The sequence below is a fragment of the Lytechinus variegatus genome, chromosome 16 (assembly GCF_018143015.1).
Source record: "Lytechinus variegatus isolate NC3 chromosome 16, Lvar_3.0, whole genome shotgun sequence".
Classification (NCBI taxonomy): domain Eukaryota; kingdom Metazoa; phylum Echinodermata; class Echinoidea; order Temnopleuroida; family Toxopneustidae; genus Lytechinus; species Lytechinus variegatus.
Window position 1 is genome coordinate 25,992,162 of NC_054755.1, and position 21,256 is coordinate 26,013,417.

Genomic DNA, 21,256 nt, shown 5'->3' on the forward strand with positions numbered 1-21,256 from the left:
CACGATGCCTCACGTGTGGAAGAGAAATTCACAAGAAAATGCGAAGTCGATATAAGATCTTTAGAAGAGAATTCATTTTTATTGCATTTCATTATGTTAATACACTTAGGGGGTGTTGCAAGAAAATATTTGCAGTCAATCGCAAATATTCTGTTGCAATTTTACAATCGATTGATTAGTTTTAACTATAGCAAATCAGATTAAACTCTGTGTTTCATGGAGCAGATTAGCAATCAATTGCAATTTTACAATTAATTGCACGACATTTGCTTGATTTCGGGAACGAAAATAGACTTGCAATTGATCGCAAGTTTCTTGCAACACCCCATAAGTCATTTTTATTTCTGAATACCATGAATACAATTTTCTTAAATATTTCACAATAATTTTCGTGAAGCTATCACTTATCAGAACTACTTGCACTAAATATATAAAAGAAATATATACACATTAGAAATGTAGAAATCTTTTATTTCAATCTGAGGTCCATGTTTTTATGATCAAAAAACAAAAACCTGCGCTAAAGTTAAAAACATATCGACGAATGGATTATTTATAAGTACTATGAGTCGCATCTGTTATACTCATCTTATTCATTGCGTTTATAATAATCTTAATCAAGATGGAATAATAAAACCACGAAGCATTTCAAATGGAATCAATGACACTTTCTGTGGGCCGACAAGACTTCTACACATATACTATAGTCATGAAGTGCGATTTCAAAATAATGCTTACAAAAATGAAAATCGAAATAGTATTTCCTTGAAGAGAATATTTACACAGATTCATAATATGTTCTAATGCATAATGTTTTTTTATTTTAGTAACAGCGGCGTTAAACAAAGAAATGGAATGGCAAAAAACTGCGTTAGATTTACGAGAAAAATAGTATAAGCTGCATTTTTTTCTCTTAAAAAACAACTACATAATCTACTCTAACCAACATTGCTTAAAAAAAAACCTTCATATCATGATGAACACATCAATGAGTAATGACTAAAGTTTTGCAGTGGTATAAGTAGGAATGTTTCTTAACTTTTAAGATATTCGCAGTAAATATCTTTTTGAAAGAAATTCACCCGAAAAATGTAAATCTAAAGAAGAAGATCACATGAATAATTTTGATAACTGATTTTAAAAAGTTGTGAAAAGGCTGATTTAAACTCCATCAACAAAGGCCCAACATTCGAGAATCGAGATTTTGGCCAAAAATATTCCTATTATTACATCTGAAAATCCTTGTTTACCTTATTATGATCCTGTTAAGACGACGTTAAAGATAGTATCTAAGCGCTTATATTAGGCTTTATTATCAAACATCATAATATGCAGCTCACCAAGGCAACGTTTCATAAAACTTAATATCGACATTATCAATGGCAAGGTATAAATCGTTGTTCTACGCTTTCAAATGAGGCAGTTTGTATGGTCAAGTATCAAATTCATCTTGAAATCGAATCAAATCAACTCATTTGTTAATGACAGATAGATAAAAAAAATAGGGCTCGTGCTAGTCGTGATATCCGAGAGCTCATACGTCATCTGTCTCGGGTAATATAATAGTGACACTGCCTTCACATAGGTGAAATTAATTTAGACCAATCACAAGAAACCAATTAAAACCAATTAAAAATTTCGGTGATGAAAAAAGGCATAAATAATTCAAAACATAATTCTCGAAACAAATCCAGTATTTTCTGGATTTGTCAGCTTTAGAAAACTTTTGCATCAGCCGAAAAATCTTTTCTCCCTATGACTGTATATTCAACAATATTGATGTTTGTATAATATTTCCCCTTTTCATTTCACAGCAAGTTCAAGCTTAGTATTTAACACTTATAATGTAAGCCTAATCTCAAAATTTTAATAACTTAAGACAAAAGCAATCCATGCAATTTGTGAGCTATGTTTATTCGAGGCTTAAATTATTCATTGCTATGAAATGCCTAACTAAACATGATGTAGATGCATTTTGATACAAATAGGAATGGAGATGACCCAAGCCAAGGTGTTGTTTATCTAACTATTATTATTACAGTGGGTTTGCTGTGGCGCCGAGTTCAATCACGTGATCAGAGATGATATCCAATGCTAAACCAGTTATATTAAAGACCTGTAAGGAAAATAATAGAAATTTGTGAGAGAAAAGGGCAAATAATGTGAGGGTGGGCAAGTAGGTGTGTAGCGATAAAGTTGCAAGACGACTGAACGGAGCTGAATTTTACACAATTTTTCTCCCAGCTTTCGGTTTCTAGCCTTAAGCAAAGAATACAAACAACAAAATCAACTGAAATTTTTTTTTTAAACAAACATGAAATAATTAAAGGAAATATTCAAACTAATGTAAGCAGAGGAGTTAAAATATTTGTAAATGTAACAAAAAACGTTATTTTTCAATGCATGGATTGACTCAGTAGTGCCTACTACAGGGTGTCCGTGGGTGTGTGTGGGTGTGGGTGTGGGTGTAAGTCGAATTCCTATAGGCCTTCAAGCACTAATAAGTGGGCCATGGTGTGACGTCACATAGTGTTCATGAGAAAATTAGGGCGCAACCAATAGTATTACAGGTAGAAAAGATTGGAAATCGTGAAGGGGTGTTGGGAATAACAAATGGATGCCATATTTCTCACTAAAAAGGAAATTTTACTTACATTGTTAATATTATCAAAACCGAACTGCGATTGATCAATTTGTTGGTTATTAACTGCTACCGTTGAGCCAGGATCACTCGGCATTCCATACATCGCGATCGCTTCGATAACCGGTAGATCGTCAATAAGCTTAGGATTGTCCTCAATCATACCCGTCCGTTGAGATAAAATATCGATACGGTCCTGCAAATAGAATGAGTGTTTAAAAAGTTAAAACAATTCAGTTTTCATTCAGTTTCATCTTTTGATCCCATTTGTTCAGCCACATATTCTTATAATGCTCTGTTATATTTTTTGATGATTTAAGATCGTGGATTTGGTGAGATGCAAACTGTCATTTAATACGTTAAATCAGTAATATTTAAACTATGTATGATTTCGAACTGAATGATCGATAAAGAGTACAGTAACTATCAAAGACGCCACAAATTAGAAATTAAAATTCACAAGATTAGAACTTAGGGGTTTGATGGACAAACCACTGTCCCATGTATATTGCAAAACAACTACCCCTTAGCTTGTGCAATTGCATTCCAGAATGTATGACTTATATATTCACTTTTTAAAAACAAACACTGAATTGAAAAATATATATATATAGCGACAATGTTGGCATTGTTGAACCGATATTAATTTCCCGTCCCGTGCCGATTGCTGACAAAAAAATGAAGAAAAGTGCTTTACCCGATTAGCGAAGAATTCCAAGTACAGATCTAGATTCCTCTCGTACGTATCTGTATAAGCAAAGTAAACAGCATTAGAAGTGATAGAAATATTAATACTATATACACTCTAAAGAATTAAGTGCTAATTCAGCTCTTAAAGAGCGTGTATAGTGACTGCACTTCGGAGTGCTGATTTTTCTCGTTCAAATTTGAACTAGACAAATCAGCACTCCGAAGTGCAGTCACTATACACGCTCTTTAAGAGCTGAATAAGCACTTCATTTTTAGAGTGTAATTGCCCCATAATTCTGTGCAATATTTCCTTGTGATATTATCTTACTGTTTATATATCTATTTTGTATTCAAATTGCTTGTACTTATTTTCCCTGATTTCAGGGTGCTGACGCTCAATTCGAATGTCGCTTAATGAATCTATGCACTCCAATCAGAACCTATCTACTATTAGCTCTTTGTACTCGCGACTATACCGCAATCTTACAATATTTATTATAGGATCTATCATTAAAAATATTTACCCTCTCAGATCGTTGAGTTTCTCACTATAAACCCTTACTATTCGGACAGTAATTCACACCAATCTAGCTATATTACGTGTCCTTTTTCCACATATTTCCTCATATCATATTTGACACTGGTGAATTACAAATGATCATAGGCCTATAATGATGTCATTATTGTGTATAATTTATTTTGAAATACACACACCATCTTAAAAAAGCTTCGGGTCAACAACGGGGTCTGTGTTACGTTAAAACTTTAGGCTTAAAGGTTTTGACTCCAGAGAGGTATACTGTCCTCTAAAAACACCGACTAGTGTTTTATCAAACACTCTATTTTTGACAGTGTGTATGCAGTGAGAGTGTCATATCGGTGACACGTCATTTGCTCCTGCGACATTTGCTCCGATCTTGATATCTCAGAGGGCATGGGGTAGGAGTTAGGGTTTAAATAGAGTTTTTGGTGCAAAATAAAGTAAAGATAAGGATTAGAGTCGGATGTTGCATTTTGTGTTGGTCCAGGCTGAAAATATTTATATCTTAATACATAGAGTAGAATTGACTGAGCAAAATGCCGAAAATTTCATCAAAATCGGATAAGTTTAAAGTTAAGCAATATTTTCTCAAAACAGTTGTCATGAATATTCATTAGGTGGGCTGATGTTGTCACATCTCCACTTTCCGTTTTCTTATGTTATTACACAAAATCCTATTTTTTTCATTATTTCTTACTTGTGTGAATAATATGTCTCCCTTATAATGAAATAAGTTGCAACAATAAATATCTAATGCACTAAATCAGTCGTCAATCCCATTTTTCTAGTTCTTGGAGGAAAACATCTGAATAAACTTAATTTCATATGATATGATACAAAAGAGCAAGTGGGGATGTGACATCATCAGCCCACCTAATGAATTTTCATTACGACTGTTTTCACAAAATATTGCAAAACTAACTTTGTTTTTTGTTATCCAATTTTGATGAAATTTTCGGCATTTTGATCAGTGAATTCTACTCTATTTATAAAGCTATAAATACTTTCAGCCCGGACCATCCCTTTAACATGCAGATTTTCCATCGGAGCAATTGTCGCCGGAGTAAATGTCATGGAACCGTTATATCTTACTCCAAGTTGTCCCGTCGTCCCAGAAAAGATCTCCATAGGCTTGCAAGCTAACCTCCTCCGGTATCGCGATCACCAACGTAATAGGGTCCAGACGACTGTCATCGGAAATACAACGACAAATGCAGCGATATATAATGGGAATATTTAATAACGTTTGTATGAATATGTAACGATATCAGACCACCAGCGAAGATCACACGTATAATCAGGTTGGATATCAGTAATCATGGTAATCAAAGCGGACAAAATTGATTACTTTTTTATTTTAATTTGAGTGAATGAATAGTAATATTGAATATTTTTTCCCTAATCATAATGTAGAAGACAAGTTTTTGATTCGTCTCAGAACCCAGAAGTCTGGGTGTAATTTTAACAGTCTTTGGGGTTATGCTCAAACTCTATGGTGTAATTTTAACACTTTTACGGGGTTACGTTCAAGCTGTATATGATTGATATTAACACGCTCATGGGTTATGTTCAAACTGTAGGGTGTAATTTTAACACTCTTTGGGGTCATGTTCAAACTGTATGGTGTAAGTTTTGATGTCCCAGAGTTTGATCCTCTACACTGCAAAAACTATGATGTTGATTTAACACCAGCCCATAATGTCCACACCAGAGAAGTATTGATGCTGTTCAAATACCAATTTGTGTTGTAAAACATCTATCCGGCGTTAGACCAAAACCAGACTGGTGTTGTTTAACACTCCTCTGGTGTGGACATAATAGATTTCAGGCTGGTGTTTAATCGACACCAGGGTTTTTGCAGTGTACAAGGACCACACCTGGGCCGTTAAAATTACACCATATACTTTGAACATATCACCAACTACGACCAAGAATTAGAATATAACACCAAAGAATATAAAAGTATATATAGATTCCGGGCTGGTCTTAAAACAACACCGGAGTGTCTGCAGTGTATGGACACCAGTTGGTGTCAGTTTTAACACCCCATAGTGTATATAGTCTAAACCTTACCTAAACTCTGTTGAGTTTGCTACACCGTGATCGGCATTCTTCTGTAGCGGGATAATGGTCCCACCGCGTTGAACTAAAACGATCTTATCTAAAGGAGCCGAGAGCGTCGTATTACTGTCTTTGACTGTTGCCGGAATCTCGGTCCCCTTAATGAAAAAGAGATCAATTGCAATTGAATTCATTTATTTCTACAAATTCAGCAAACATAAAATATATACAATGCAAGACAGTATCAACATATTTAGAAGAAAATAAAACAGGGAAAATTTGGAAAGAGTGGTAACAAAAATAACTGTTATCCAATGTGCATGATAAGGAGAAGCCAAATGAATAATTAATTCATCAATTAAAGCGCTGTAAAACTACACCGGAGGGAATCGTTAGAGGGAGCTCGATCAATTGAGAAGAATGTGCCATAAATCAGAGAGGGCTAAATCAGCAAGAGAGTAGCAATCCATAGGGGGTGTTGCAAGAAAATACTGGCAATTAATCGCAAATATTCTGTTGCAATTTTACAATCAATAGATCAATCTTAGCTATAGAAAATCAGTTTACAATACTTGTTGCAAGCATCAGACCAGCAAGCAATCACAAATTTGCAATTAACTGCAAGACAAATGATTGATTTAGGGACCAAAAAAGACTTTCAATTGATCGCAAGTTTCTTGCAACGCCCCAATATTTGAGAGGAGAGATGTTGAAATCAGTACCTAGCCAGGAGGTCCTCAGATAAAATAGAAGATACACAGTTTGGCAACAAACTGTCCACTGTCTTAGGTAATTTATGTTGGTAAAAAATAATAATGAATTATATATATATATATAATTATTTATACTGGACAATTATTATCCAATTGAGCAACTTTATTACCCAATTATTAGTTTTTTTTACCCAATTCATGCAATTTGGACAGATTTATCCAATAGTTGTGTGGACAGTATGTTGCCCAGTCATGGTTAAATATTGGGCCTTTTTTGCCCAAACTTATTATATAGATAATAGACAGAAGAATAAATAAGTTTATATTAATAAATAGACGAACTGAACGATATCCATATAAATTGGTTGATAGATAGATAAACAGATAAAGATAGATAGATAGTTAGATGGATATACATGTATTGATAGATATGAAAAATAGATAGATATATAGAAAGATAGATATATAGACAGGTAGGTAGGTAGATAGATAGATACGTATATACTTAGATAGATATATAGATAAATGGATGGATGGATAGACAGATGGATAGATATATAGATGGATAGATAGATAGATGGATTTATAGATAGATGGATGGATATATAGATAGATGAATAGATAGATAGATAGATGGAGAGATGGATTTATAGATAGATGGATAGATGTATAGATACATGGATAGATAGATATATAGATGGATGGATAAATAGATAGATAGATGGATGGATAAATAGATAGATAGATAAATGAATAAATAAATACATAGATATAATATACTCACGTCGTAAAAGTTGTAAAACCTATCATCTGGAATGTAGATATTCACTGACGTCTGTCCCTGTGAAGTTAACACGAAGAGAATGCTGTCTCCTATCATTTGTGCACCAAACGGGTATTTTTGTTTAATTTACACTCTAACGGCATCAAACGCCCATGTCGTCTGCCCATTTTCTTCTCAGTGTTTCTCACTGGTTCAATTTACTTTAACAATCTTTCAATTTTCACCTTTTTATGTATTTATTTTTCAATGGGGTGGGGGGTAGCATTTCCCTGCTATCCCTGCATGTACACAGGCTACCCTTCTGAACTCTATATAGAACTTGTAGAATCAATCGGTGTCATGAGAATGATACACCCTCAAGTTTTATATTCACCATGGAGTTTGAACGTGACACTTAGTAGGCCGGCCTAGTGGTAAAATATCAAATGGAAAGTGTTATAATACGCCAGTTAACCTAACACAGTTGTTAATGGTAATCTACATGGGTATAATATTAGAATTACAACATCATATTTTTATATTCTTTGCACCCGTAAACTACAATTTATTTCCTGCAACCGAATTAAGTTTTATGTGATGTGATTCAATCATAACAAAGATATGAGCATTTGTTCACTTCACATCAGGAAACCTCTCCATCCAAGTTCAGTATTAAATAGTATGTGTAGTCAAGTTCAGCTAACAGTTATCTATTTACGCATGTTAAGTGGTGCAAAATATATTCATTCGCGTTCAGCCATGGGCGTAAATCTACAAGGATATCCTTTTTCAGGACTTCGGGATGACCTATTCATTCATCCCCTCTGATTATTAGATGAGATCAAGAATTAAAAAATATTTAATTTAATTGATTAATCAATCAATCAATCAATCAATCATTTCCTGTTTGATTAGTGACGTTTAATTAAAGATATCATGCCAATCTTCTTAAACATTCAATTTCCTTCAAGTTCCCTCAAGTTAAGGGCCGAAAATCTAAAAAATAAAGAAATAAAAAAGAGTGAGTGAAGACGTGATTTTACTACGTACTTTATTGAACGCAATAACGAAACTTGGATTGAGAGGTTTTCTGATGAGTTCTGAAAGAAAGCTCATAGCTCTGTGTTTAATGAATAATATCGCATGAATTCAAGTCAGTTGTATGAAAAACATGCTAATTTACGATTATAAAATTATACAACATATGATTTAGTATTTTTCACATTAAACTCAATTACAGTGCCATTGATTTTTTTATGGGACACGCTGTAGTGTATAATGCTGGGTGTGATCGTCCTCTTTAAACACCGGTAGGGTAAGGGTTAGTTTGAACATTACTGTGTTTGAAAAGAGCACATAAATGAATAAATCTTGTTGTGATCATTACTGACAACACTTCAAATCTGAAGAACAGAAAAGTGGTTGTAAACAAAGTCCTAGATCACTGTGAAAACCAATTCAGTTAAATCCACTTTTAACAGTACAATGCACCCCAAAATATTATTATCTGAACATCTGGGTGGCACTTTTAAGCTTCCATACAGGGCCTGCCTATATGGCTTACCATCAATTGATTTAAAATCGGTTTCGTTGGTTTGACTTTAAAGTGAATGAGAAAGCCAATGCAACAGTCACATTGGAGGAACTGTCTCCGGATCGATCAAAGCTATTGCCTTAATTCCAATGGCAAACCATCGACCGGTTTTGAGACAGTTTCGTTAAGTGTGACTGTGCCGTCAATGGGTCTCTTACCTGATGGAGGACTGGGGCAACTAGTAAAGCAGGTCCGAGCAAAAATTCCCAGTCAACGTCCCATGAGTTTTCATACTTGGAGAAACTGACAAGCAACAAGATATGCAAATATTAATTTAGAATTCAATTTCATTATATCAATCCGCCTTATTTCATCTCATTTCATTGCATTTACTCTAATCTAATTTGATTAATTTTTTATTTAGTTTGATTAAATTAAATTAAATTGAATTAGATTTTGTTTGATAGGTTTTCATTTGATCTAATTTATTCTGATTAAATTAAACGTGGTTTGACTTAATTTGATTGGATCAAATCTTTTGTGGACTGATTTAATTTAATTCAATTCAATTCATCTTTCTTCTATTTTGATCTGCAATAACTTCACTTGATGTAATTTAATATTATTTCATTTCATCAGAAGAAGAGCAAGAAGGAGATAAAAGAAAGGAGGTTAGAAAGAATAATGAAAAAGAAAGAAAGAAGAAAGGGAAGAAACAGAAGACTAACTGTACAACTGACATAACACAAGTCCTGGACTTACTCATTAACAATTGGTCTAACCACGGTCCAGCCATCAAGCCTGGCGTGGTAGAATAATGTATAAATATAAGGAAGCAACCAGTAGCGGTATTTTATAGCCTCTCTTGTGCTTTCCAGGAACTCACTGCCCAAAGATGCGGGATCGTGTGGCTGTTGAGAGATAAAACAAATAATCACTTTTAATAGAAATGTTTTAGTGGCCAAAACAAATATGGAGTAGTGTGTGTGCAGCGCTTTGTAACCGAAAGGAAAAGGCGCTATATCAAATGACTTTTGGATTGGATTGGATTGGAATGTGATTCAGATGCTCCGTTTCGCATTCATGTTGTATAATTGAGATAATGGTCAAATGGATTAAGTGAACGAATGAAGTAGTTATAAAAAAGTAAGTATTTAAGTAATTTAAGCAGGAAAGTTAGTGAGAAAGTATGTTAGTAAATTAGGTAAGTAGGTATGTAAGGGAATGATAAATAAGTATGTAGAGGGTAATTAAGCAATCAAGTAAGTAATTGATAAAGTATATAGGTCTGTAAGTAGATAGGAAAGTAAGTAAATAAGTAATACATAAGCAACATAGAAAATAAGCAAGTGAATAAAAAAGTAAGCAATCAGTAAGAAAGTAAATAAGCAGCATATTTTGCCCTTTTAATTTCTGCTTCCCAATGTAAAACAAAAAATGTGAGGAAAAGTAGAAAGAGAGAAACCACAGGGACAGAAATGCATGAAGAGCTGGGAGAAAAGAATATGGGGGTGAAAATGAGAGTTGAAAATAGGGTTGCATTATCGATTTCCCTACTGGAAAGAACACAGTGCATACCACAGTGTGTATCAGAGTATATTCCACAGAGGGAACCACAGTGTATTCCAAAGTATGTACCACAGTGTGTTACAAAGTAATTACCACACTTTGTACCGCAGCATGTACCACAGTGTGTTCCAAAGGGTGTATCAGGATGTATCCCAAAGTGTGTACCACAGTGTTCCACACTATGTACCACAGTGGATACCACCTTAATCACCTTCACGTTGTCATTTGAGGATTTAATAATGTAAATCGTATTATCATATGTGGGCACACTGTGAACACACAAACTGTAGAAGCTTCTATGGTGTGAGAAGTTCTTTTTTCCACGCTGTTGCATTTGAGCATTTTAACAGTGTGAATCTCATCTTTGCATAGTCCACTATGTTAACACGCTATGCAGACATAATGTGAATACACTATGTAAGCACACTGCGAACACACACTGTGAAAACAATATGGACACACTGTGAACACACTGAGAATACATTTTGATACAATGTGGACACACTGTGTACACACTGGGAAAAAACGGTGGACACGATGCGGAAACAATGTGAACACACTTAACATACTGGAAACACTTTGAACACAATGTGGACACACTGTGAACGCACTGGGAACAAACTGTGGACACAATGCGGAAACAATGTGAACACACTGAACATACTGGAAAAACACTGTGAACATAATGTGGACACTGTAAATACACTGGGAACACAGTGAGACCAGAGGCATCCACAGTGCGAAATCATCTTCAAGCTGTTACATTCGATCGCATCTTCACACAGGCAAATGTGTAATCACATTGCGTGCACACTGCGTGACACTGTGACTTTCCACCGGGGTTATAAAACTTACTTCCGTTCCACGTCCTTTGTAGGTTCTGAAGAGTGGGAAGAATGCTGACATCTGAGTCCATCTGATGCACAATTCCATCGGGGAGTCGTCATAGTAACTACATGTGTTTGGTCCAACCTACAATTATGAACAGGAGGCAAATAGTTCATGTTGAATTGTTAAATAATACATTAATGACCTATTTTTTATTTTAAGATCTATCTTATTTACAATTCGTGTTTTATGTGGGTTGAGGTCGTTTTCATACACTTATATTTGCAATTTAAATTTGACATTAACAACTTTACTGAAGAATACAATGCTTAAAAATAGGTATAACTACATGTTAAGGGAGGAATAAAATTTAGGTTCACCGGACGATGAGAAGAAAGTTTGAATATTTCTTATTTTATACAACAAAATACAAAAAAGAAATGGTGAGTGGATGATGCCATCAGACTCCTCATGTGCATACCTACTACGATGTGCATATAACTGTTTTTTTTAAATTAAGGAAAATTTCAAAATATCATAACTTTCTTATTTTACATCCGATTTGATGAGATTGTCAGTGTTGTGCTTGTTGATTTTTTCTCTTTTCATTCAAATAGATTTTTTGTTGAGGTGGCTTGGCATTTAAATAGCATTGCATGCTGAAACAAACTTACGTATGGGATGCCGAATAAGCTGAAATCCATCACAGCTGAAATAGAAACAATTGGAAAATGAATAAGAACCACATGATCGTGTAATTGAATAAGATGGCAATAACAGAATTACAAATAAATAAAACATAAATGTTTCATAGCCCAGGGTATAATATGATAAAGTCACATATCATTTTGATGCGATAATACTGTACATTTCGTTTTTACGGAAATGAAAATACGGTTGGGTGTGGGTCGAAAAAGGGGCACGTTAATGACGAAAAAGATGGAGCAGGGGAAGAAGAATAAGAATAAAAAGGAGAAAAGATAGAAGAAGGAGAATAGAATAATAATAGTAATAGTAATAATGAGAATAATAATAATAAGAAGGCGGCAAGAAGATTAAAAGTAGTAGTAGGAGAAGAAGATAAAAGGGCAACAATAAAACAAAAAAGAAGACTGAAGGAAAACGTAGAAAATATAAACAACGAGAGGACAACTTACATACAAGTGATTGGTACATTTCATCCCATCCTTGTTTATTCTTTCCTAAGGCATGACCGGCATATCGTCCAGTACCAGGGAATGTTGCCCGTGATAGCACCAAACTACGCTTGTCTGGTTTGACCTGCTCCATGATACTGTGAAAATGAAAATATTAGAAAAGTATTAGAATCATGGCATGAAATAAGGATCTAGGCAATTGTTGAATAGTGTTCTTGTTTTAATCTGCTGATTATACGTTTTTTATACACATAGGAAAGGTCAGATTTTATTGGGCGTTGTACCCCGTCAAGCTTTCTATTTATGAAAATAATCGTGCAAAATCATCTATGAAAAATGGTCCCATATTTATGAAACCTTAACAGGATCATCTCCTTGTTCTATTGCAGATGGTTGCGCATGTGATAACTAGGTTCACTGTAAGTATACCAAATGCATATGACGTCATGATATCATAGCGTCCTCCCTCAGAGGATATAGGAATACACATAAAAGGAGCAAGGTAAAGGCTTCTACCTCTAAGATGACGGTTCCAGGACGTCAGCGCATAAGGTCTATCGATCTGCGTCTTGCATTATTCGTTATTATGAATTATGATGAGTCAGGTATATGATTATAAAGATTTAGAAGCCTATAGCAATTGCGATCAACTCATTTGCACATTTTGCTCTTCAAACATTATCCAAAAGCAATGACATAATCTATAGCCTATAACACTGCCTATTTGTAAAGTGTATATAATTGAGAGGGTGCTTCAATTGCAAGACAGATTTTAGATTGTAGGAGCGGTTTATTTCCAATTCGTCTATTGCCAATTCGCCCAATTACCAACCCGTCTACAACCATTGGTCCATTATCAGTTCGTCTACTCACCACATGGTCTACTTTCATTTAGTCAAATGCCATTCCGTTTAGTAACCAGCTGATCCATTAGCCATTTAGTCCATATATAATTTGGTCTTATTAAACTAAAGTGCTAATTGTGCAAAATGAATGAAAAAACAATGGGTATTGGACCAACTGGTTATTAGCCGAAATGGTGATTAGACGAAGTGACGATTGGACCAAATGGTTATAAGAAATGGACGGGATGGCATTAGACTTAATTAAGGTATACCGTGTGATGAGTGGACGAGTTGGCAGTGGACGAATTGACAATTTACCGTAAGAACACTGTCTCGTAAGTTGTACAAAATTAACTGCAAATCCTGATTGGCAGTCTTTTCTAGTTACACAAGGTGTAAATCAATTTACTGTAGTTAAAGTTAATCTATAAATCTAAGGTTTGAAATGGATTGAAGTAAAGTTTCTTGCAACATCCCCTGAGATAAGGATGAAAGAATAAGACTTACTACTGGCCAGCCTCGGCAGCGAAGTGTCCGTTTAGACTGTGTATGTTATAGTGGAGACCTAGATGTTGTTGGTAGTCCATACATAATGTTTTGTAGTAGAGCATGCGACTGTAAAGGTCTGTAAAACGAAAAGAAAAAGAACACTCGGTGCGCTATAGTGGTGCTCTTTGGTAAGGCATTTGTCTTCATTACCAGGTCCCTCGGAGAGGACCTTAAGCTGCAGGTCCTCTGGTTGCTTAAAAGCATTCATGCTTTCTTAGAAATCAGATTTTAAAAGAACCTCGCCAACACCAATAACACAAAACGTTTTCATGAACATAGTGGTTGAATCTACAAAGATCGCAGTGATACATTGGCGAACAAAAAAAATAAGATAAAGTAAATGTGGTAAGTGGATATAGGCCTAATTGATTTCATTTTGATGTTGGCATTTTCCCGTTACTTTTGATGTCGCAGCCTTAGATTTGACACGCAGATATTCGGCAAGAATACTGTTTTGCTCTTACTCGAAACAGTTTTTACTCTCTTAAACGAATGCTAATATTTTCAATAGCGCCATCATTGACACTATATACCATTATGATGAATTTACTTATTCATCCCCCAACAATTCCGTCAAATATCTCCATTCTTAACACGTAGTGCGTCACGGACATATTTTCATGCAAGTCCATAAAGTCTGTATCGTTGATGTGATTTTAGTATAATCCACACGACGACAATGCGGTTAGATTTTGATTAGATTAAAAATGAAAAAAAAAAATAAAAAAATTATGAGATCATGTGATCGGGTATACACCCAATGGTGGGTCAAGATCTACGATGTGATCTTAGTATAATCCACACGACGACAATGCAGTTAGATTTTGAATAGATTAAAAATGAAAAAAAAGAACTTATAAGATCATGTGATCGGGGATACACCCAATGGTGGATCAAGATCTACGATGTGATTCTAGTATAATCCAGATGACGACAGTGCAGTTTGATTTTGAATTGATTAAAAATGAAAAATGAAAAAAACTTAAAAGATCATGTGATCGGGTATACACCCAATGGCGTATCAAGATTTACGATCTACGGGGATCTTCAAGAATAGGTGTAAAAAATGGGAAGAGGGCAATATAGTGATTGTAAAAAAAAAAGGATATCCTGCCTTCAAGGTGTGTTTGCTTGTTGTTGGGGTATAATTGGAGTGTTTTTTATTTTTTTTGTTTCTTGTCAGATATCTATCTATATAGGAAAGTCCATCCAAAAAGAGCAAGGACCTGTCCCCGGAATTGTAAAAAAATGTCTCGTTGTGCGCCCCCACTTGTGAATCCTGGGGCCCGTCTTACAAAGAGTTGCGAATGATCCAATCAATCGCAACTATGGAAAGCCAGCAAAGTCAACATATGAAATGCATGTTTGATAAAAAAAAATCTAGATATGAATGTTTATCCATAAAGTCATTGTCTTCTTGACAATTTGGAGTGTTTTTCCTTTGTTTACAAAGGACGTTTTGCAAATTTCCTGTTGAAAAAAATATGACACTGATGGATTTCCATGGAGTTGCGATTGATTGGATCAATCATAACTCTTTGTAAGGCGGGGCCCTGGATTCACCGTTGCATATACTCACTTGGAACCCAGGGAGGGAAGTTCCATTTTCTATTCCCACATCCAATCTTCGATCCGTTAACCATATTACCAGGCTCGTTCATGGTCTAGATAAAGAATGAGATAAAATATGTGAGAGAGAGCAGGCGAGTGGGAGGAATGACACGCAAGAAGGGGAGTGTGTGTGTGTGTGTGAGTGAGAGAGAGAGAGACGGAGAGAGAGATTTTATTTTCTTTCTTGATGATTGAATATGTTCGTTTGGTTTTGTTGCCATCGTTCTGTAAAGCAGAAATCTTTGGAACAAGATCAATAAAACTCTCCATGCGCCGTCAATACCCCGTCCCGTCATTATTTCGCGCAGTATTTTAAATCTAGCCGTGATATTCTTTTACACGATTTTTAGAATTTCTTGTATTGAGTCCTTCTGTAAACAAACGTAATGCTATTTTCATTCATGATTACTGAACAAAACACAAATGTCTCGACAACTGCTAATTCTCGTGGTGTTATTCAGAATGACGGCACTATTGTACCAGACTTATTGTGTCATACAATAATACCATACCATGCTATATTTACCTTCCAGCATAACCCCAATGGACCATATATGTCCTTACTAATCCCTTGTTAAATTTGACAATAGTAAACTGTAATAGTCAGTACAATCGTCGATTCAAATGATGGAAATATTTTCTAGAAACACGAGGTATTCTGTTTTCAGTTCAGATCAGTCTTAACTACAGAAAGCTTTCGACATCATCTATAACGTAGACGTAATGTCCTTTTTAAAACCTCCGTATAAAGCACGTCTCCAATCTTGCTCATACTACATGCACCCACAAACGGACATGGGAGGTTAGGGAGTGTTTCACAAAGCACCCCCATTAGTTATTTTAGTTTAATTTCAACTCAAACCTTGCTCTGAGCCAATCAGATGCAAGGATATCGGTAGCTTATAACCAATAGCCAATAAATTCACTGACTCTTAATTTTGTTTCTTGCATGTACACCTTGATCTGAGTCGAGCGTATGTGAATGCGGAATTGATATTTAGCTGTTAAAAACATTAAGGATTTAAGTTGAAATGAATCAGAATCACTAATCTTTTAACAGTCCTTTCGTATATGGTTTTGAATCTCGTGAAGTTTCTTACCATATCAACTCCATCAAAGGGAAGAGTTTGAGCGAAATCATAAGCAAATATAGCCCACCAATCCTTGGCGTCAGGGTTCGAGAAATCTGTAAAGGCAACTTCCCCGGGCCATTGCTGAAATAGAAATGAAATAATTAAAACTTGTTGTGATTAAATAAGTACTATTTCTTCATCGCGATTAGAGCTCTTAAAGATAAATTAGAAATGAATGGTTTCACAAGATTCAAAGAACAAAGTGAGTTTTAAAAGGAACTGGAGCGTTTGTTGGGCCTGTTGCAAAAAACAACACCAACGAAGAGCGGTGTTTAAACGCTACTCGCATCCCCAGATGTGCGTCTCTGATTGGTCGAAAGAGTTTAGGACTAAATTAGTTAGGAGTTGCGTTTGAACTTTCTTGTTCTCGATGTCATCATTTATCTTTCAAACGTACTCCAAAACTAGGGTAGTCAGTGGCAAATCGAGGATTTCTTAAGGGGGCCCCCAATTAGGGCCCACTTTTCCATCCAAAGAATCTGCACCCGCCAGTATAGTCGGATTTAGGGTGGAAATGTTACGTTTTTAAAATTTCACTTCGGAGGAAGTGTAGTGACTAAATGAATAGTCTAATTGTCGAAAATTGTCCTTTCCCATCGACGGCTTGCCCAGTGACCATTTAATATCTCAACATGAAGTTAGCAGTTCGATTGAGTGTACTTATGGGGGGGGGGGGTAAGTCCCCCGTGTCAGATACATAGAATACTGCTTTGACGTTAACACATTTTTGTGTCAAAAGATTTTTTATCGAATCGATCATATTGTAATCTGTGAAGCCTACTACTTTTAACCTTTACTTGAAGAACGTCATAATTATGCTGATAAAATTAATGTTTGTAATTTTAACTTACGAAGCCTCTAGCCTGCGTCTTCTTGTCCGTCTCGTTGATGTAAAATCCGTACTTGTTTCCATAGTAGTAGAAATGATAGAAGTTTCGTGGCTCAGGGACTTGACTAGAAACTCCCGGATTCTATAAAACATAAAATGATCGTCTTACATAATAATACTGTTGTATTTGTTGTGGAAGAAAACGTTGGTGTTGATGATGTGAATGATGATGACTATGATGATGATGATGATGACAATGGTGATTGATGAGGAGAAGGATGATGATGATTGTAACGATGATGATGATAATGATTGTGATGATAGTGATGATTTGATGAAGACGATGACGTTGATGAGGATGACGATAATGATGATGGTAGTGATAATCATAATGATGGGATGATAGTAATATTCATTACACCGCACTACACACTGACACATGCGTCTATTTATGGTCATTGTCCACTTCGGCTATTCATAAAGATGTCGTCGAGTTAGAAGTAGTGAGTTTTCGTTCCGCCACGTATGGCGGATTTCGAGAAGTTACAAGGTAAGCATATTGAAAATGCCCGTCTAATGACAAAGAACAGCTAGCAGGCGCTTGTCGAGAATCGGTTGGAACAGCAGTTCCTATCAAGTTTCGGAGCTGACAAAGAAAATATGCTAATATGTCGTTTGTCCATGGTCAAGGACCAAGCTGCTATTTTGATTCATCAATTTTCGACAAAGACTTCTTGGTTGTTCATTGTCATGAAGGGCATTAGGCAATGGATATTTCTGTTCTTGATTCTCCTCACGTCGCTGTGCAAACCCGCACCCCCATTCTGACTCTATAATGAAACGTGCCCCATATTTCCAATTCTTACCAGTGCTATGATGTATTTCATTCCGCCTGCGTTCAATTCCTGAACGAACTCTGGTAGCCCTTCAAATGTGACGTCATCGAAGGTGAAGGTCATGAAGTCCTTCATGTAATTAACATCACTATAGATGGTATCCTGCAAAGCAACAAAGAAATAAGAAGATGCTGATGAGACAATCATCCTTCAATTCACGGGCATCAGAACGATTTTGAAAGTGGGGAAGCGGGGAATATGTGCCTATTACAAATATCATAATTGGTTATTTCCATTTTGCAGTGCGCATGCTAAGCGCCATATTTCTTTAAAAAAAAATCTGAAGTACTTTTTTTAGACAAGTGCAACCTAGTTACCAATAATGCATATAGCATTTCCATTTATTTGAAAGCAGGATGAAAGAGCATAGTACATTAAATGTATTGCTTACGGGCATAGGTGCCGCGGCCAGGGATCGAACCCCGGACTTTCTATGTATAGCCAGGCACCTTAGACCACTCGGCCACGGCACCTCCACTTAGATTACTTAGATTGGAAATCAATCTATGTGCTGGGGGACCAATCGGAAATTAGATTGAGAATAAGATTGAGTTTCAATCTGGATTTGTCCCGTATGGCATGCAGTATAAAGAATCTACAGAGACAGACAAGTTAAAGACTACTGTTATAAGCTATTGAAAGGTGATTGACTACGAGGTAATAATTATGCAGTAATTACTATTCATAAAGACTTACGAATGGTACACCAGCGGCGACGTTGTTATCAACGACTTGTCTGATTTCATCTACGCTCCTCCAATCCGCACGGCCGATCTGGTATCCCAGTGCCCAATAAGGAGGCATGTGAGGGCGCCCTATAATCTGAAATGAGCAACAATTAGTGGAATTAAAAACAAAGTAATAGGGAAATACGTTGTCACTCACTTCATCTTTCCTATACTGTATTTTGCTTGGTTCAGCAAATTACAGTAGCTAACAAACGTGACAGAGAGAGAGAACTATTACGAGAGGTGCAGTAGTGAATGTGTACAGAGTGTGTAATTTTACCCATCAAGCGGGGACGTCCCCGGTCTCCGTTACGAAACCAATCAATCTCTCATCTCATTTCAAACCGTTCCATACAGTAAACTCACGGTTTGTAATAGTGAACTATGCCCACGTATGTCCGAAAAATGAACACGGTTGGTGATTAACACACGTTTCCACTTTGACGACTATAATGACAGTCATGTGAGTCCCCGATTGTCCAATCACAACACTGTGTGAGTGTGTGTATATATATATATTTATTTATATATATTATATATGAGAGATGGGGGGGGGGGGGTGAGAGTGTGCGTGGGAGAAAGAGATAGAATGGATGTTCTTTGTCTTGGCACCTTTTTTCTTAGGGGCGGCAAGTGCCCCAGACCATATCTGTAACACATTAAGACAATTATTTTAGACATACCTCAGTATATTGGGCGATAACCATCTCCGGCGTCGGTCCAGTAAATATCCAGAAATCTAAGACGCCTCCAATAGATCGCCATGTTACTGCGGAAGCAGGCGTAAGCATGACATCTGAAATGATTCAAATAAAGATATGAAATAATTCATATTCTTGTGCATTCATTTCCATTATAATAATACAATTTTGTCAGCATAACTGAGAATAAACAAACTTTTTTTTATCGACAAAAATTGTAATATGATTATAAATAAATGTAAGCAAATATAAGTTGATCGAGAGATCTCCACTGAATGTTACTGCCCAAAATGATACAAAACTATGTGTTATTGGCCTACGGAATATACAAATAACAAAGAAAGAAAGCAGGGTTAGGACAGCAAATAAAGATGGGGCGAGATGTTTGCTGCCATAACATAAAGGCGAAAAATTACTTTTGCAATTCGAACAGATCTTGAAATCATCATAAGAAGTTTCGCAGACGAAGCACGACGAATTCAAGAACATCGAAAATGTCATTGTCAATACCATTTTATAAAAAATGAAGAGTCAAGGAGTCTTTGTCGAAAATTGGAGAATCAAAACAGCAGTTTCATTCCGAACTGTAGACAAACGACATATTTGCAACTCTTTGTCGGCTCCAAAACTCAAGGCAAAACTACGTTCCGGTTCACCATTTTTCGACGAAGACCTCCCAGCTGTCCTTTCAAATAGGACGGGCATTTTCAATACAGTTACTGTGTTTCTGAATGCGTCGTGCTTCCCGAGGCGAAAGCTTTCTAATGAGAAGTTGGTAAATTGACAATTCGTCCACTGCCAACTCGTCCACTCACCAAATGGTCTACTTTCATTTAGTCTAATGCCATTCCGTTCATCAACATTTGGTCCAATAACCATTTGGTCCAATTATCACCTCGTCTAATCACCATTTCGTCTCGTAACCAGTCCGTGTAATAATCATTTCATTCTCATTCATTTTGCACAATTAACGCCTAGTCCAATTAGACCTAATGGTATTTGGACTTAATGGCTATTATACCAACTGGTTATTAGACCAAACGGAGGGTGGACGAATCGGCATTTAAACCATGTGGATAGTGGACAGTGGACGAGCTGATGGTAGACCAAATGATAGTAGACGAGTTGGCAATAGGACGAATTGGCAGTTGACAAATTTGGAAGTAAACCGAAAAGTTGACCACGTCTCGACTGGTCTTGAGCAGTGGTGGCCAGTGTCCGTGCATTAAATAAGCGGCTTACAGACTGGTGCGAAGATTGACTTTAGCGATCAATTGTATTGAGCACTGATTATATGTAATCAAGAGTAAACCAATTGTCGTTGATGTCGGCATACTTGATGGAATGAAGGTATTGTGGAAACCACCCTTTGTAAAGACCAGACCAGGAAAAAAGGGAGATTGGTTCCTGACAATGTATAGAGTCAAGATGTTAAGAATTTAAGTAAACATAGAGTTCGTGAGGTTG

General features: G+C 36.1%; 1 protein-coding gene across 1 annotated transcript in view; it reads right to left on the reverse strand.

Moving 5' to 3' along the window:
- Positions 1–363: 363 nt before the first annotated feature.
- The window catches only part of LOC121429811 (sucrase-isomaltase, intestinal-like), a 33,105-nt gene continuing 12,212 nt past the window's right edge, over positions 364–21,256 (reverse strand). The window contains exons 5-22 of the mRNA XM_041627049.1: positions 19,772–19,884; positions 19,057–19,182; positions 18,331–18,462; positions 17,487–17,606; positions 16,603–16,716; positions 15,471–15,555; positions 13,850–13,967; positions 12,498–12,634; positions 12,015–12,049; positions 11,368–11,484; positions 9,706–9,854; positions 9,162–9,246; positions 7,431–7,487; positions 5,946–6,091; positions 4,965–5,059; positions 3,339–3,388; positions 2,655–2,837; positions 364–2,116 (exon numbers count right to left, since the gene is read on the reverse strand). Coding sequence (XP_041482983.1) covers positions 2,036–2,116; positions 2,655–2,837; positions 3,339–3,388; positions 4,965–5,059; positions 5,946–6,091; positions 7,431–7,487; positions 9,162–9,246; positions 9,706–9,854; positions 11,368–11,484; positions 12,015–12,049; positions 12,498–12,634; positions 13,850–13,967; positions 15,471–15,555; positions 16,603–16,716; positions 17,487–17,606; positions 18,331–18,462; positions 19,057–19,182; positions 19,772–19,884 — 1,943 coding nt within the window. The 3' untranslated portion in view covers positions 364–2,035. The remainder of the gene's footprint in view (positions 2,117–2,654; positions 2,838–3,338; positions 3,389–4,964; positions 5,060–5,945; positions 6,092–7,430; positions 7,488–9,161; positions 9,247–9,705; positions 9,855–11,367; positions 11,485–12,014; positions 12,050–12,497; positions 12,635–13,849; positions 13,968–15,470; positions 15,556–16,602; positions 16,717–17,486; positions 17,607–18,330; positions 18,463–19,056; positions 19,183–19,771; positions 19,885–21,256) is intronic.